Source organism: Notolabrus celidotus, chromosome 3 (genome assembly GCF_009762535.1).
Source record: "Notolabrus celidotus isolate fNotCel1 chromosome 3, fNotCel1.pri, whole genome shotgun sequence".
NCBI lineage: Eukaryota > Metazoa > Chordata > Actinopteri > Labriformes > Labridae > Notolabrus > Notolabrus celidotus.
Window position 1 is genome coordinate 33,089,398 of NC_048274.1, and position 16,991 is coordinate 33,106,388.

The 16,991-nt window shown below is 40.1% G+C and overlaps 2 protein-coding genes and 1 long non-coding RNA gene across 5 annotated transcripts; 2 read left to right on the plus strand and 1 right to left on the minus strand.

Annotated features, from left to right (window-relative positions):
- Positions 1-651: 651 nt before the first annotated feature.
- Positions 652-8,851, minus strand: slc24a5 (solute carrier family 24 member 5). Of its 3 annotated transcripts, none has more exons than XM_034680797.1 (11): positions 8,494-8,851; positions 8,079-8,352; positions 6,507-6,554; positions 5,997-6,176; positions 4,842-4,925; positions 4,548-4,651; positions 4,289-4,389; positions 3,215-3,498; positions 2,869-3,075; positions 1,594-1,695; positions 652-1,383 (listed from the first exon to the last, which is right to left on the minus strand). In XM_034680797.1, the coding sequence occupies exons 2-11, from the start codon at positions 8,257-8,259 to the stop codon at positions 1,061-1,063; spliced, it is 1,614 nt and encodes a 537-aa protein (XP_034536688.1). In that variant the 5' UTR covers positions 8,260-8,352; positions 8,494-8,851; the 3' UTR covers positions 652-1,060. The 3 variants fall into 3 exon arrangements, with proteins under 3 accessions (XP_034536688.1, XP_034536685.1, XP_034536687.1); XM_034680794.1 differs by having other exon boundaries at positions 2,869-3,078; positions 8,494-8,850; XM_034680796.1 differs by lacking the exon at positions 8,494-8,851 and having other exon boundaries at positions 2,869-3,078; positions 8,079-8,468.
- On the plus strand, positions 8,136-15,389 carry LOC117810822. The gene is made up of 2 exons (XR_004630856.1): positions 8,136-8,366; positions 13,810-15,389. It is a non-coding gene; the product is annotated as an uncharacterized LOC117810822 (long non-coding RNA).
- Positions 11,184-13,662, plus strand: LOC117810820 (E3 ubiquitin-protein ligase RNF128-like). The gene has a single exon (XM_034680798.1). It carries the CDS (start codon positions 11,184-11,186, stop codon positions 12,270-12,272), a length of 1,089 nt encoding a protein of 362 aa, XP_034536689.1. The 3' UTR covers positions 12,273-13,662.
- Positions 15,390-16,991: the final 1,602 nt, after the last annotated feature.

Genomic DNA, 16,991 nt, shown 5'->3' on the forward strand with positions numbered 1-16,991 from the left:
TCATTTTTTTTTGTTTATATAACTACATAGCTCTTTTATCTTCATTTTGTAAACCCTTTTTAATTTGTTAGGCAGTTTATTTGAACGAATAAACTTTTTAATTTTTAAACTTGGTGGTTGTAAAGTTTCCTGGGATCAAAGTCTTGCAGTTGTGTAAACTCGACCTGAGGCATTGAACTATTAAGAATTACTGCTCAACACTGCCATACAGTGGCCTCTTGAGGTGGGGGATTCCACTTTAATCAAAAAGGCACTAATAAGATCAGAGTGAGAACAGAATGAACATGGATTTATTGCCCTGTCTCTTGCACAAGTCAGAGGAAGCTGCTTGAATTTCAAGATCTCTGAGATTGGAGATAGTTTGTGTTATTTTCCATTTTTGATCTTACTGGCAGTGTTGCAGATCAAATCAGATCTGTGTATAAAGTCCAGTGTTAGCTTTGCAGTTGACTGTTAACACAACCGCTAAAAACTGAGTCACTTTATCTTTTCATGAAGAACCATGTGGAAAGTTTTTGTTTTTTGTCATGTGGCTCTTTCCACTGTCTTCCTCACAGGCAATAAGGAGCAGCTCATAAAAGCTTAGAGGATGTAGGTGGTGCCTCTTTTTGACTCAACTCACCTACTGACTCAGAAAGAAGGACAAGGGAGAATAGTTAACACCTTTATTACTTAACTCTGACGTGTCAGTTCTAGATTTATTTGACCACTGCAGTCACTCCTGAGGCGGCATAGTTTCTGTTTATGGGTCTTGAGTAAGATGGAAGACATTTCAGCGCTTGATAGCTGGTCTTCACTTTATAATAAGTCCAGTCTGGATTTCACTGAAACACACAAGTGAATGATCTTTGGCACATTTCCTCATATATAAAGATCATCCTCTTCATGAGATGTGACCAGCACAAGTCTTTACAGCACACTATCTCTAAAAGCATGTAAGTGGGATCATGCTTCCTTGTCTTGACATTTGAGGATCTATATACTTTAAACAATTTTTGTTGTGTTTTTGGAATGTTAACAGTTCCCAACAAAATGGCTCCAGTTCTGGGAAGGTCAAATCTCAGTCACCGCACAGTCTTATAGGATTATTCCCAATAATCCCCAGCTCATAGAGGATGGACAGAGTGGCAAAGAGGATGTAGCAGAAAAGACAAACTAATCCCAACTTCCAATCCAACTTCCATCCATTAATATGAACGGCTACAAACAGGAAGACGATGGAAAGGAGGAGTGTGCAGGAAATGAAGACCAGTCCGTTGCTGCTGACATCTACAGGGTTGTTGGGGTCCACAAAGGCAGTCTTGATGAACCAGGGGAGGCCCAGGCACAGCATGTCAAACACATTGGATCCCACAATGTTGGACATGGCCATGTCAGCTTTTCCTGATGGAAAGAAAAACATTTATTCCATAAATTGAAGTTTCTATTCTTACAGATGATCAATTCAGAAGTGGCCTCTTGTGGTTATTAAAATGGCTGATGGAAAAATTGGTCTTAAAGAAGAAATGTGATTATGATAGGGTAGTGATCACACAGCAATTAACTATCTAAGTGTGTTATCGTGGGTATAAAAATAAATCCAGGACTATTTACCTTCTCTGGCAACCATCACACTGGCCACAGTGTCAGGTATACTGGTTCCAGCAGCAAGCAAGGTGAGTCCCATCACTGTATCAGGAATGCCAAGGGTCTCACCTGTGTGTGTAAACAGAGTATAAACTATAAAGGTCAGAATCCCCCTCCACCAACAACATCAAGCTAAGGAGTGAACAGCAGCTGATTTAAACTGCAGTTAAAGGGTTAATAAATAATCACTGGAGGCAGCGCAGTAGCATGGATTGGAGAAATAATGAGGTCATAAGACAAAATTCTCCCCCAGCTACCCGACCAACCCCAGGACATTTCCATAAGCTTCTAACTTTGTAAGATGTTTTGAGCAGTTAAAAAATACATTCAATTTTAAATTCAGCATTTAAACATTCAATAATATGAACTTGTTCTTCCTCATTATGTGCCAGTGAAAGATATGAACATTTAGTCTCTAAATATCAGAAAAACCTTACAAAACCCCAGCAGTTGTTCATGTGTAATCCCTCAGAGTAAACTCCTTCACTCCGTCACTGTACTCCCCCAATATTAGTGGAAAATTATTGAGGACATGAGCTTTTGTCCTCCATAGCAGCAATGACTGATCAGAGGCCTTTGTGGGAAAATGTATTCAGTAATCTTAATCTCAAGGGGTACCCAAGTATTAACCACATAGTTTGAAGTTCCAGTGGATCATCACACCCCTGCAGCAGGAAAACATACTCCATCACATTCTGTACGGATGACTCGTACCTGCTCGGTCCCATGCCTGCTCTTTCATAACTCTAAATTCTTCTCCCATGTGAGCCCATCTGAAGACTACAGAATAATAATCCCATTATGCTTCAGTAGACCTACAACCATCACATGATGGAGCTGCCCTTTTAGCCTGATCCTAGGTTAGTTCTTTGTCTGTGAATGGGGAGGCGGGGGATAGAGCTTCTTTTGAACCCGTGCCTGTGGACAGCTCTGTATACACACGTAAGGCTCACATGATTGTGTTTCCTTAGGGGTGAAACACACTGTAATCCTGCTGTGGCTAGTTGGGCACATGGCCCGCTGGAGCTCCAATAACCCCCCTCTTAACTTTTCAGGACAATGGCATCTCAGGAATTAGCCAGCAGACCAACATGTGATTCTACTCTGCAAATGAGACCTTTTTCTCACAAGCTTGAAACTCTTGTGATCCATAGAAACCCTGCAACCGACGAGTGATAGGCTGATTTGCACCTGCCACTAAAAGACTTGGAAAAAAACTTTAAGTCAGATCAATGATCTCACCAACGACAGTGACCATCCACACCAGGATGTACGTGAAACCTGAGATCCAGACAGCAGACATGAAGAAGGTTACCATGAACCATCTATTCCAAAACCTTCTCCTGCAGTCAGGGATGGTGAGGAAGAGCAGAGTGATGATGGGCAGAGACAGAACCCAGAGGATGCGCTTCAAGTCGCTCTCTGGCATGGAAAACACACTTCTATGCTCTGCTGGGAAGACCGAAGAAAAATGTTATGAGTAAATCTTTCAATCAAAGTTCATGAAGTCTAATCATTAAGTGAATGAGTCCACCCAGGTGGGAGTGTCATGTCTGAATGCTAGAAAAACAATGAAGTTGTGTTATACCTTCAGGAATCTCATTGAGGCCATGCAGGCTGAGGGACAGGTGAGAGTATCCTGAGTCGTCCTGGAAGATCCCGCTGTCTGTCCTGGAGCGACTGTGCACTCGAAGATGGGTGTCATCGTTCCAGCCCATCAGTGGCTGTACCTCTGCCGTCTTAGCAGGTTCTCTGATCACACAGGTGCAGCACGGGCTGATTTTCCTCAGGACAAACTCACTGATGTTAAGGTCAAAACACAGGACCACGATGTAGAGGACATAGACCATAAGCAGGCAGGCAGCGTCATACCTGTTAAAGACAAAAGAACAATGGAGCTTTCAACCATAATCCCATGGCCTACTTCAGAGAGTGGAACTTGCTCTGTTGTCAAAAGGTGACCTAAGAACAGAACCTTGGTCATGTGGTAACAACTGGCGGCTATGGGACATGGTCGAAAGCCAACCAGTCAGATTGACCTAACCTTGAGAGGCTTTACTCTAAGTATGGATAGTATGAACTTATGTTAAGTATCTTTGAGCATCATAATAGGCTCTCTCTCTTTATGGAGCATTTTTAAAAACCTGTGGTTCATCAGAAAATGATATGTGTTGAATTAAGGGATTTTCAAAACCTATTTTAAACATAAAAAAATGTCAAGACTACACTGAGGTTGATTCCTGACTTTTATACTAAACTCTGAAACATTCCTGCTGCTCTGCTTTAATGCTGATACAGCAGCTTGCTTTGTTAAGTAGTATTTTTGGCACACTAACACTGCTAACACCATTTGTGTGTTCCTCTTTAAAGCAATAAGACTTTATTTTCCCTGTTTTTATTTACATACAACTGTAATAGTGTTCTTTGGCACAACTTTTATGGTGGTTTTGTTTTATCAGTAATGCAAAGTCTGAGGGCTGAATACCACTGCACTCACTTTGTTTATGATGGTGGACATTTATTGATCTGCATTGCATCGCTATAAAGATATCTGTTGGTCATTGTACTGTACTATCAGGTTGTTTTACGGTTCATTTTGATATGTTTCTCTCATTGTCACAAGACACAATAAACAGCACAATTTGACTTGATATACACTCACCAGTAAACCTTGTTATCACAGATGATGGCAATAACAGCAGCAACACTGATTCCGTATGCCAGGCAGTCCCTGAACAGTGGCCAGCAGCTGAGTCGGCCTGCCTGATGAAGGAAACACAAAATTAATGTTTCACAGCTCATAAAACTCAGTGTACACAACAATTCTTCCATGTTGACCTAGATAAGCTGCTCCTCTTTTGTACAGGTAGTAATAAGTAATCTTTGGCAGTCTAGTGACAGTGTGAGGTGTCAGGATGTACCATAGAGGCCAAGAGTCCACATGCAGCACAGATTCCCAGCAGGTTGTAGACGGCTGATCCAACGATGGTGCTGATCCCAATGTCTCCCTTTGTCACAAACACACCTGACACAAACAAAGAGAGCACATCCTATCTTTGAGGACAGTGTGGAAAAATTAGCCTAATCAAACATCACAGTCCCATTCTCCTCACAGTCTATCAGGATGTGAGTAGACTTAGACAGGGCTGGTTATGCTACTCTAATACTCAACATTACAGGGTGAAATAATAAAACTTATGATTATGGATCATTACCCAGAAAAGCTGTGACCAGTTCAGGTGCAGAACTCCCTGCAGCCATAAATGTGGCTCCTGCTACATCCTGAGACAGCCCCAGACCTGAGAGTGATACAAGACAAACCGGAAGCACATGACAGTTCATATGGAGTGTAAAAAAACCCCACTGGTGGTTACTAAATGAAGTCATCAGTAGCACAGGCAGCAACACCCAAACATAAAGTCTCATAAATGTAGAATTCATTTTGGAGTTGTTTAAAGGCTCTTATTATTGGTTAACTTTATACCTTATATTATAAATGTATGTTATTAATTTACCTCCAGAAAGTGCAGTAGTTAATTTGATCTTTAAAATTGTCCAGTAATTCATTGATCAGTTGTTATAAAACAGATCACAAACTATCATAACCATATTTAAAAATACTGAATTTGCTGGTTCAGATTGGACAATGTACTCATTCCCTGCACTTGCTGTTTTATATCTTTTATGAGAATGTCTCTGCAAAAACAAAACAAGACATTAGTGCTCAACATGTAAGCATTTGTAACAAACTTCTTTTAGCGAATTTTCATATTTTTGTGGATTTTCCACCAGCTGCAGAATAATTAATTCTTTGAAAATTAATCTCCAGATTATTTGGTGTGGAAAAGAAAATCCCAAGTTGGAGCCCTAGCTGAGTTTTAATACATAGAACCACAGAGTGGAAACATCAACTTCCTGGTAAAGTTTTTTCTTTTTTCTTTTTGCATTGAAATGACACTTTAATAAACTTTCAACATATTAAGGAACAGATTTAATGAGCGGACCTGTTCAGTCACACAATCTCTCTGCATATTTAGGTCAGCCTCAGGAGTCATACAACGTCAGTACAACCCAATCATTTGACTTTTTCCCAAACTTTAATGTTTGTGGCTGCTTTAATATTAGCTTCAAAATCTCTCATGAAAACAAGTTTTCCAAATCGTTGTCACTTAAATGAACTTTCATATTAAAAATCTAATTTTATCAATAGATTAAGCATTATGTTGGTAAAAGATAGGTCCAGAGAGCCTCGGGTTATATATCCTCATTGTTCCCATACACTTGCTTCATGTGATGATGCAATGATCCCCCTCCCCCTTCACACAAAAACACACAGACACTACAAACACAACATAATTCATGTCACTTACGATCACTGATCACTTCTAAAGATGGCAGAAAGTAGTCATCACAGACTATCGCCACAGCCATAAGCATGTAGAAAATAAGCATGAAATAGATGACGAGGCCTCCATCCTTCCTCTCCTGTAGAGTGAAGAAGCCTTCAGGAAACTCAGTGGTCTGTGGTGCGGTGCACTCTGTCTCATTCTCTGAAACAGAAGGACACACAAACAGATGTAGAATTGATAATACCTGAAACAACCAGCCAAACTCACTTTGCCTCATAATCTCTTAAAGGCACTTTCATGGTATTTCATGCCAATAAGACATGAGGATTAGCTAAGCAAACTCTGTCACAGCTGACAAACCATAATTGATTACTCACACTTGGTAAAACACACAATAAAACCTGGGAAGTTACAATCACACGATAAACAGAATTAAAAAGCGAAACCAAAAATATCTGTGGATACCGAGGGGGATTTAAAGTGCCATTAAGAGATCAACATCACACACGAAGCAACATCTGATTTTCTTACCAACATCCCTTCGCACCCTGGCTGGGTTGGTTTCCTGAGCTGTCTTTGCTGTAAATGATACAAGATGAACTGTGCAATACAAAAATATTACAAATCCTAAAAAGTAAGGTATAAAATCTTTTCTCCTCTTTTTATGCAGAAATGCAGTATTACTCATGGTCAATTAAGTTAATAAAAAGTTAAATATCAAATACTCCAAGGAGTCATATGTTTCTTTAAGTCTAACCAGTTTGCAAAGATTTAATTTGAGCTAAAGCTGCTTGTAACCGCTGCATCTAACACTACTCTACGACTACAAGACGCAAATAAAGGGATTACAGGGGGGAGAAAGCATCTTTTAAGGGCTGGCGCTACCAAGTGTGGGGGATCACGAGTTGTTAGGCATTCCAGTCAACTTGAACAGACTTCAGCCTGAGGCACATCAGGGGTGTAACTAAGTATAAAACCACCTTAACACAGTTCTTTCTCATCTTTTCATGTGGAAAATTGGTTGATTCTCTTCTGGTAACAGAATTATAAAGCAAACGTACTTGCTTGAAAACATTTATGAACATTTAACAACAGTGGCGTCAGGGTATTATGACTGGGGGAAGTGTGTGTATGCAGGGAAGCGGGGTGGGGAGGGTGGATTGTTTATAGCAGGCACTAATATTTCTCAACCCAAAAAACAATAACAAATTATTATAGATATAGTAAATTAGTAAATATAATATAGAATTTAAACGAATTGAAAGCAAGCACAACTTTCTTTCAAATGTATGAATGAAAATATCAAAGGCAAGAAGTATAAATGAATAATTAAAATCTCATAAATAGCATAAGTTAGTACATTAATAACTCTACTATGTGAACAGCAACACGCAACTCCTGATAGCTAGCAGCCATCTGTCAACTGAAGCTAATGCTGCCCTGAAGCACTCAGAATGTAATAGGTCTGACAGTCCTTTTCTTCAGTCCTCCTTAACTCTCATCTGGGGCAATGCCTTATCTTCACTACATTAGTATTTTATCGCTTGAATTAGCAGTTCACAAGTGTTGCTGCAAACATCATCCTCTTTCCCTGTTGCTGACAAAAGTATCAGAGTATAATCAGATTTATAGGAACTTTTTCAATTTAAGTCACCTTGATTTATTTAAGGAAGCTGAGATTAGAAACTTTGGTGTGGAATTGCATGGTAACTCATGATATAATAGGAAAAGATAAGATAGGAAAGATGCAATATGATGTGATACGATATGATAAAATATATTATCTGATGATACACATGATGCAATATGATATTATATCTGGTAGGATACTCCCTACATTGGCTATGAGAGCGGTAACATCCTGAATCTCTGCAAGCTGAAAAGTTGAACACTTGAAATGTGTTTTTTGAACTGTAGAAAACAGAAAAACATGAACATTTGTTCCTTCATATTATTTGAAGGAGGTTATCTAAAAGTATTTCCTTAAGGTGTCTTGGAATTTCCAATCATAGTCCAAAATTAGCACCACAGGCCTACAAAGGAAAAGAAAAGACAAGATTTCAAAGACAACAAGATTTTCCATCTGTCATAATATGTCAATACCTTTATTCATTTTACATAAGCTAACAAAGTCCATACTAATAAGCAATATATGGACAATTTGTAGATGGATACTCAAACAAGAATATACTAATATAGTAAGTGCGACAGAAGAAAAGGGGTGTGTGTTCGAGGAGCCACGGGGTGTCCTTGGGCTTGCTTGGACATGCCCCGTGCTGCCCATACATCCAAACCCGCGGCATGTTTTCACATCAAGAAAACCACGAGGTCAGGAATCATTAAACCAACGGACAGTGTATGCAAAGAAGACAGGCACCTGCAGAACAAATGGTAGGTCACTTCATTGAATTTGTTTAGCAGTGGTTATTTGTTAAAGTAAAGTTTGCGTGTGCTGAACTAAGTAGGTTTGTAGGTTAAATGAATCAATGCGCACACAGTGTGATACCTGGAAGCTTACCTGTTCATTAATAATCTACTTGGCATTAAGATTGCATTGGTAATCCAAGCAGGTCTGCCAAATTAGGCTTTCCTCACTGCTGTTGTTGTGATGCTTGACTTAGAGTCGACAGTGCTTTCTGTGAAGTGCTCACAGCGGTGAGTGAATGGCGCCCCAGTGTGGCATAATGTCTGAGGTGAGTTTTAGACACAGGTGTTGTGTTGATGACTTTTTTAACTGTGTTACCATCCTGGTTGCCATGGAGGTGTGACGTGCTGAATAATTAATGAATAACTTGGACGAGGAAATAATAACTACATCCGGGTTCACAATAACAGCAATGTTGGCTTTCTTTTTTGCAATTCCAGAAACTCTTACTTCACGTTGTGCTTTTAATGGACGTTTTCAGGGGCGTCGCCAGGAATTCTGGGCCCCCCTGAAAATATATCTCAGTGGTCCCCATCACCACAGCCAACCCTACAGAATATAACATTGCTGCTATAATATTGGTTTATTTGCATTATACAAAAATATATGTTTAAAACTATCCTGGTTAACTGATTCAAATCTAAGCTACATGTCAATATTATTTATTTTACAATTTCTCCAAATGTAACTGCACAATATTGACCTTCAGACTGTCCACCTCTTTAAACTAGATTATTTGAAACCAAGTGACTTGTTGAATATATCAAGGGGGCAGTGTTTGGTATGATCTAACCTCGTGAAGTCAAATAAAAGTCTAAAAACTTACAGTTTACTTTCAATCAGATTCAGCCACACTTGATGCTATGAATATATGACAATTTCCCACTTTAGGCATGAGACACACACATCGGGGAGCCGAGACTTACAGCTGTTATAACAAAACAAAGGAAAAGCTGTAGAAAACACATTTTATTTCAGGCCCATTAAGGACCCCCCTCCCCACTTGGGCCCTAGGTAGTCAGTCCCACTTTCCCCCCACTACAATTCCCTTGTATATAGTCTTTTGGCCATTTTTATTTAATACTATCTCTCTTTTTTTCTAAGCTGGGGAAACTACACTTTCCAGTTTTACAGGAAAAATGTACACTGGTTTGCTTTTGTTCGTAATATTCATATAATAATGGCTATCTTGTATTCAGTAGTCAAGCCTTTTCTAAAGATATGACTGAAGTCATCATGGTAATTGTATGTGCATATAGAACAGTCTGGAATAATAAGATTCCCACAAAGAGATGTCAAATACTTTCAGGATAAATCATCCATATTAATGACACACGTGCATGATTCGGGTTTTGTATCACTTATAATTAGTCACAGTGCTCGGGTGTGTGACTGACCTACATACTTAAATATAGCTCTGAAGTTTGTTTGTGTCTTTGCCTGGACCCTTGTCTAACCAGCAGATGTCAGCATTGAAGCAGAATTTCATTGCGATTGTTTTGAAAATGTGACATTTACAGCAGTATTGTAAAATGTATACTAGCAATAAGAAAAACAGAGTAAGGTTATTTTTTATCATACATGGTTCTTCACAGGCTTTACTTTCTGCTGTGTCTAGCTAAGTTATTTCAGTTTCAGGAATTTATTTGTCATAACAGCACCATTGTTCCTCTTATCAAGGCCTGTGAGCTGCAGCTGTATTAACAACAAATATCAGTCTGTGTTTCATTGACAGATTTTTGTCCCACTGAGTTAAATAATTGCAAAGCACATTCTGCAGCGGACATTGTGCTGTGGTTTCTGTGTTGGAGCAGTAAGGTAAAACAGCAGCTTGGCAAGAAGCCTCTCCATCTCATTTGTCATTTGAAGCCTCTCTGTGTCTCTCAGTGTGTGTGTGTGTGTTTGTGTGTGTGTGTGTGTGTGTGTGTGTGTGTGTGTGTGTGTGTGTGTGTGTGTGTGTGTGTGTGTGCGTGTGTGCGCTTTCACTTGTGTGTAAGAGGATATAATGGAAACTTGACAATGCCCTGTTCCATCTCAGTTGTCACTGGTATGCTAGCAGTGTGGAATAAAGCCTTTTGAGAGCCTCTAGGTATCCAGAGACAGGGTCACTTTTGAATGCTTATAATGCAAACCTTTTGTACTTTGAAAAAAAACAACACATTTATAAGACATATGTGTTTGTTAAAATGTATGTTGGAAGAAGACTGTATTTGTGTCAGAGGGAAAATAGCCACGAGGTGAGAGAAGAAGTGTTTCTTGTCCGTTTGCTTTGACAACAGTGAGCTCACAGAAAAAGAGGAAGGAAACAAGCCAAACTGGAGGAACCGGTTGAGTTGCTTTTTTCTTTGTTATACAAGGAGACATCAGCAGCTTTTACCAGTTTCACAAGATCGCTGTGTTTGTTACATGTTGGTGCAATTATCCTTATCATTTGCTTATCACAGCTTGCCTTCTCGCAGGCTGTTCCTTGGCTCTTGAAGCAGCACAGGTCTGTGTGTTTTTTTGCACTGCAACTTGTTGAATAGCAGCACCCTGCCCTCTGAGAGGAGTGCTCACTGTTCAAGGTTCAGGAAGATAACGAGAGGTGAGTGGCTGACGCAGAGCTTGTGTTATGTTACCAAAGACTCATATCAGATTACCGTAGACAGCAGGTTGGGTGAAACCGTAGCTGTGTTCAGATCGCTGTGGCTCAAACAAACCAGGAACTGGGACTTACAAAGGAGTTTGAAAGAAGCTAAAGACGCTAACAGAAGGCTTCCTGTTGTTTTGAGACGAGCGTTACCATGGGTAAGAAGACACAACACTGCCTGCTGCTTTTGCTGTGTTTGTCAGGGCTTGTTCCCTGCTCAGCTGCCATGGTGTTTTGGACAGCCGTGGTGGATATAAGCTATGCTATCAGCAACAATCAGACTGTAGACAAATACTGTGAGTGTGGGGTGTTTGGTCGCAACTCTCCCCTGGAGAAAGCCTCTGGCATTATAACTCTTCCCAAGAGAGACCCCAAAGGCTGTGGACCGGATCCTGGCTACAACCGCAATGCCAGCTCACCAGCATGGATCGCCCTGGTTAAAAGGGGCAATTGTACCTTCAGCGAGAAGATAAATGCCGCCAAACGACAAGGGGCAGCTGGTGTGCTGGTGTACAATTTGGATGGCAGCGGCAACACCACCACTCACATGGCCCATTCAGATGCACCCGATATCGTGGCAGTCATGATTGGAAACCTTCAAGGTATGGAGATTGTAAAGTTGGTGAAGAATGGGACTGACGTCCAGATGGTTATCGACGTAGGCAGCCCTCACGGACCCTGGATGGACAGCTATTGGCTCTACTTCTTATCCATCTCATTTTTTGTTGTGACAGCAGCTGCTATCACCTACTTTGTTTTCATATCTGCCAACCGCCTCTACAACCTGAACAGGCACAGGCGCACTGAAAGGAAGCTGAAAAATGAGGCAAAGAAGGCCATCGGGCGACTACAAGTACGCACGCTCAAGAAAGACGATGAGGAAACAATGAATGATTCCAACATGTGTGCTGTGTGTATCGAATCCTACAGAGCCGGTGAAGTGGTGACAGTGCTAACATGTGACCACATCTTCCATAAAGCCTGCATCGAGCCCTGGCTGCTGGACAGGAGGACCTGCCCCATGTGTAAGTGCGACATCCTGAAGGCCTTGGGGATTGAGGAAGAGTCAAAGGACAACATTTCCACTCATTCACCACCAGATGTCACTGTGGTCACAGTGGCAGGAGCAGAGGCCTTGTATGAAGTCCCACTGACTGACCCAGGGAGCTTTGACCCAGAGAGACAACAGCATCTCTATGACAACAGGGCCTTTGAGGGAGACTCAGAGGCGTCGAGAGGATGAACAACAGCGACGGAAACAAAGCAGCAACAAATCAGGACACTGTCAAATTCCCTGTTTGATAGAGGTGTTTTTTTGGGGGATACATGAAACCAGCACAAAGGAATGAAACCATAATGATCCAACATGAGAAACACTGTTCTTCTTGTAAGGCAGGCATGCTCACAGATTTAAAAAAAATTCAGAGGATGAAAAATGTTAATGGACCTTTTTCTAATCATCTTGGATGCTGTTGCAGTTTCTTTGTGTCTGTTTTGGTTCAAGTGTGAAATTACTGGGTGTGTTCATGCAGCTACCTTGAGATGGTTCTTACAGCTTGAACACTGAGAAGTCGTGGAGTGTAGCCAGTGTCAAATTGCAGTTTTGCATAGTGACCACACCAGCTCGACTCTGTTTGTCCAGCAAATGCAAAGGATTATCTGATCATCTGTTTGAAATTGGGGCCAAAGTTTCCTTAACAAAAAAAAGCTCTTTAGCTTCCATTGTCTTTTAAAACCAGAGCCGAGTTAATGTCTCCTTGTTCAATTACTTAAAACAAACAGGCTCTTCTTCCTGCTCTTTTTGTGAGCCGGAGCATGTTTTTTTCCATTCCAGTTGTCACGTTGACAGTGAGAATATGCTAACACACCCTTATGAACACACCCATGATGACTGGTAATGCAGGATGACACACATTGCACTAAAATGAGTGAATAACATCACCTGAGGGGCTGACTCTCTGTAGGAACATGCACCATAGAAACATGTTTTCTGGATACTCAGTAAGAATCCATCAGGCCTTTTTGTGGCGGTTGGCAGGCCTGTGGTTGTCTTATTTTGCAATAGATAGACCCACAGTTATACGACAGGGCAATAAATGTCATACTGTATACAACATGCATCCAAAGAATGTAATCTTCACTGTATGATGGGGTAAATTATCTTTATGATGCTGTCTATGACACTATGTATATATTGAGATTAATCTGTAAATCATGAAGATAATATAAAGTTAAACCTAATATATGTACTGAACTTCTAACAGCTGATTTTGTATGTACAAGCACAAACGGTTGGACAGGTCTTCCAGGTTTTACCTCTTCTTATTTGACACAGACTTTATTCAGCCCTTGTGGTCTACCTCTGCACTGTCTGTACATTGTTTTTAAGGTTTCTTTAATTCTAAGTGTGTCCCTCAGTGAATGACAAAGCTACAGAATTGTTCTTCATCTGCTGCTGGGGATGTGCTGATTATGGTACTTATTCTACTTGCCTATATTGAGTCATTTTCGCTACTGTTAACCAGATTCCAGGAGTCTTAAATCGTTCTGTTTAAATGAATATTACTTGCTGTATTAAATCACATTGATGCTTATTAGAATGCAATAAATCCCTCAAAATGAGGCCAACTTTATGAGCATACTGTGGGTGCTTGTGAGAGTGCTGTTTCTCTAAGTGTGTGTGCGTGGAAGGGGTGTTTAAGAGAGTGCGTTACTTCACGTCAGACAGGTCTGTGTGTGGTTAAGAAGTGTCTCACTCTCAGAGTTATGGTCTTTTTCAGAATGACCGTTGGAGAGGTGGTGGAAGCTGTAATTACCTCTGCACAGGTGGGAGCCGATCCTCACACGCCTTGAGCCTGAGCTGGATAATCATCATATCATGGAAGTAGAAGGGCCTGACCGAGCAGGCACAGATATGCAGCTGTTTGGCAAAGGAATGGAAATGTTCTTTTTATTATCTCTCCATTGAGTTTTATTGGTACATTCAAAGTGAAGTCTGGAAAGCAATTATAAAAAGTTTTTGTGATGTTATTGGAAATATTTTCTCAGTCAGTTGGGACTTTGGACTTGTGTGATTATAAACAGGTTCTCTGAAACCCTTGTGGCTTGTTTCCTCTTGAAGTGACGCTCATTCTTGACCCTTGAGCACAAAATATGGCTTTATTGCGAACATGTGAGATAAAATTTTCCCCTTGAGTTGACCAATATGAGAGATGTTTAGAGATGTGAAGAGGTGAAAGCATCCAACATTACATAAGTTTCCTTTTTCAATCTAAAAAAAACTTGGTGTTATTTCACGCCAACTATTATAGATTAATTCAGAATAAGATGCTTTTATTTTAGCTTTTTAATATCTACTTTTGTACCCAGGTGCATTGCAGGTTTCCTGTGCCATTCTTGCTCTGATGACCCCTCAGTGTTTTGACATTGTAGCTTCTTTTATTTATAGGCAGAAAGTCTCTAAGTTGCCAGAGCACTGAGCGCTTTTACCACGCACTACAAGAGCCTGAAAAATAAACTTTTTAAAATTCTGTGTATGAGCAGGTTTGAGGTTTGTGAGGAGTCACAGTGAGGTGTGATAGGTTAAAAGGTTAAAGTGTAGAAGCTAAAGCATTTAAAAAATGATACAGCATGAGCAAAGGGCAGACAGCTTCTCCTTTCCCCCCACGGTGTCTCCTCTGCTCTATGAGATCAGTGTGCTCTGGATCTCAGGCCAGTGCTCTGAGCTTAGACTCATAGGTCAGATGGTTATAGTGGTATCACAGTGAGGACAGAGAATCAATACTGAACTAACTGGCTGGGCTGGGAACAACTGGCAGGCTGCAGGTTAGAGGCATGCTCTGCTCAGCGGTGGCACTCCTCTGATTTATTGCAGTTGTTAAAGAGAAAATTGAGTCAGAAGATTTTCATTTAATGGCATGCTAGTCTATGGCTGTGCTCTAATACTGCACTTGACCTTCAGTTTCAGATAGGAATCAAAAAGTGAAGTAAGTACTGTGGTGGTCTGAAAACGTATCTGCACCTATGCACTCTAATCAATGGGAATGTTCTTACTAGTTCAAGCAAACATATAGGTTTCATGTCAGGGTATTTTTGAATAAACATGAACACACTCAGTTTTCTGTTCAGGATTGAGAGAAGATCATGCTCATTGTTGAGTCTTGCTTTGTTCCTGTGAAGGTAATGATAGCCCTGCAACTCCACCTGCTGGACAAAACCTGTAACTGCAAAGAATTTACATTAAAACCTAGTCAAGACTGGTCACAAGCCAGTCCCATCATTTAATTTTTGGTTTCAAGGTACTGGGGGAATTTATTGCCTGAGTGGAAAGTACAGAAAAATAAATCTCACTGTTATGAAACACCCCTTCAGTGGCTGTGTATTCTAATGAAGTGTAGTTTTATGCACATGGCAGAGGTGTAATAGCAACAGCATCCACAAAAAAAGAAAAGCTGACACATTTACTCCATTTCCAGAAAAGGCAATTTGTAGCACAGCTCATCATAAAGGGAACTGACGTGCTTCTCACAAGACAGATTGAAAGAGGATGTTTAAAAATAGGCCATTAAAAATAAAAGAAGAAAAAACAAAAACAGAAGATAAAATGTTATAATACTGTATTGAAATCCAATTAAAAAAGTTCCAGTGCTGTGTTCTTTATGGTTTAAAACTCTTGGTCCTGCCCTGACTGACAGTGCTAACACTCAGACCCACACGTGTCATTTTTTCCGAGGACTTGTCAGTCATACCCTTTTTATTGTGGAGGAAGAAGAGCTCCAACCTAACCAAAAAAAGAATCACCTTTAGATTTAAAGTAGAAAACAAACACTTCTTTACAGATAGACCAACAGACTGACAGTGTCAATAACTGGACCTACACAATCATTACTTTTATTTATGTATTTATTATAAGGGTTGTCATTTTTTTTTATTGTGATTGATTGCTAAATTTTAATGATCAATTGTTTTAATCCATTTTAATCTCTTGTTTAAAACTCCATTATTTTTTATTTGAGAACAGTTTTGAAATATTTTTTCAAAAATATTTCCTTTACAGCATAAAACAATTCTTACCAATGTCTTGATTTAGGAATCAAATGAATGCAATTAGTTTATAAGCACTGTAGTTAAATGATCTAGTTTCATCCACAGGTCTGTGGCAAGCCACAATCCAAAATAGTGCTCTGCCAACTTTTGTGATGCAGTTGCCCGCCGACATCGCTGGTAGCACAAACTTTAAGTGCTTTGGTGATACTTTGATTTTGTTTGGTGCAAGGTGCATATTACTTTTGACTTGTCAACTAAGCCATGTGGAAATTGTTTAGAGTGAAATGTTCAGTTCAAAAACGCAGATGTGTTGTTTTTCCCATCATGGTGGCAGCAGGAAGCAGGAAGACACTGCGGCAGCTTAACTACGGTGTGCTGAAAAGGACAAAGTAGCATGTGAGTAAGAAAAAAAATACACCTACTTTCGGGCCTTCACTGCATTGCAATTAACGTGTTAAAACTGAGAGCCAATATATATAGTGTATTATATGTTTGTAAATATAGAGAGGGAGTCATAATTTGGTTTTTATGGAATGTACAAAAGAGATCCTCCAGAAACCGCAGTCTATTTCTCTTTATCCATCTCTCTTTCCGTCCATTTATCCGTCTGTCCCTCTGTCTGTCCGGCCTTTTTTTTTTTTGCAGTCTTGTGCAGCCTCAGCAAAATAAAAGAAAGTCTTACTAATTAAATTACAGGAGTTGCTTTCCTCTTTGCCTCTGTTGTCCCAGACTGTCTGGGTCATTATACAAATGAAGGAGGAAAATTTGATTACAAAAGTGCAGTCAGAAACAAATGAATCAATTGAGCCAGTAAGTACAACATAAAGCATTTCTCTCTTCTCTTACTGCTTACTCAGAGTATTAGATCAAACACTCTGAAAGATTCACGTTATCCTCCTCTCTGCTTTCTTGGCAT

Excerpts from the sequence above, each read along its gene's own strand:
- slc24a5 (XM_034680794.1), bottom strand. The coding sequence starts at position 8,259 with ATGGGCAGCACGGGGCATGTCCAAGCAAGCCCAAGGACACCCCGTGGC. Across the intron at positions 6,555-8,078 it reads CTTATGTAAAATGAATAAAG|CAAAGACAGCTCAGGAAACC; the intron begins GTATTGACATAT and ends TATCATTTACAG. Across the intron at positions 4,390-4,547 it reads GTGGACTCTTGGCCTCTATG|GCAGGCCGACTCAGCTGCTG; the intron begins GTACATCCTGAC and ends TTCCTTCATCAG.
- LOC117810820 (XM_034680798.1), top strand. The coding sequence starts at position 11,184 with ATGGGTAAGAAGACACAACACTGCCTGCTGCTTTTGCTGTGTTTGTCA.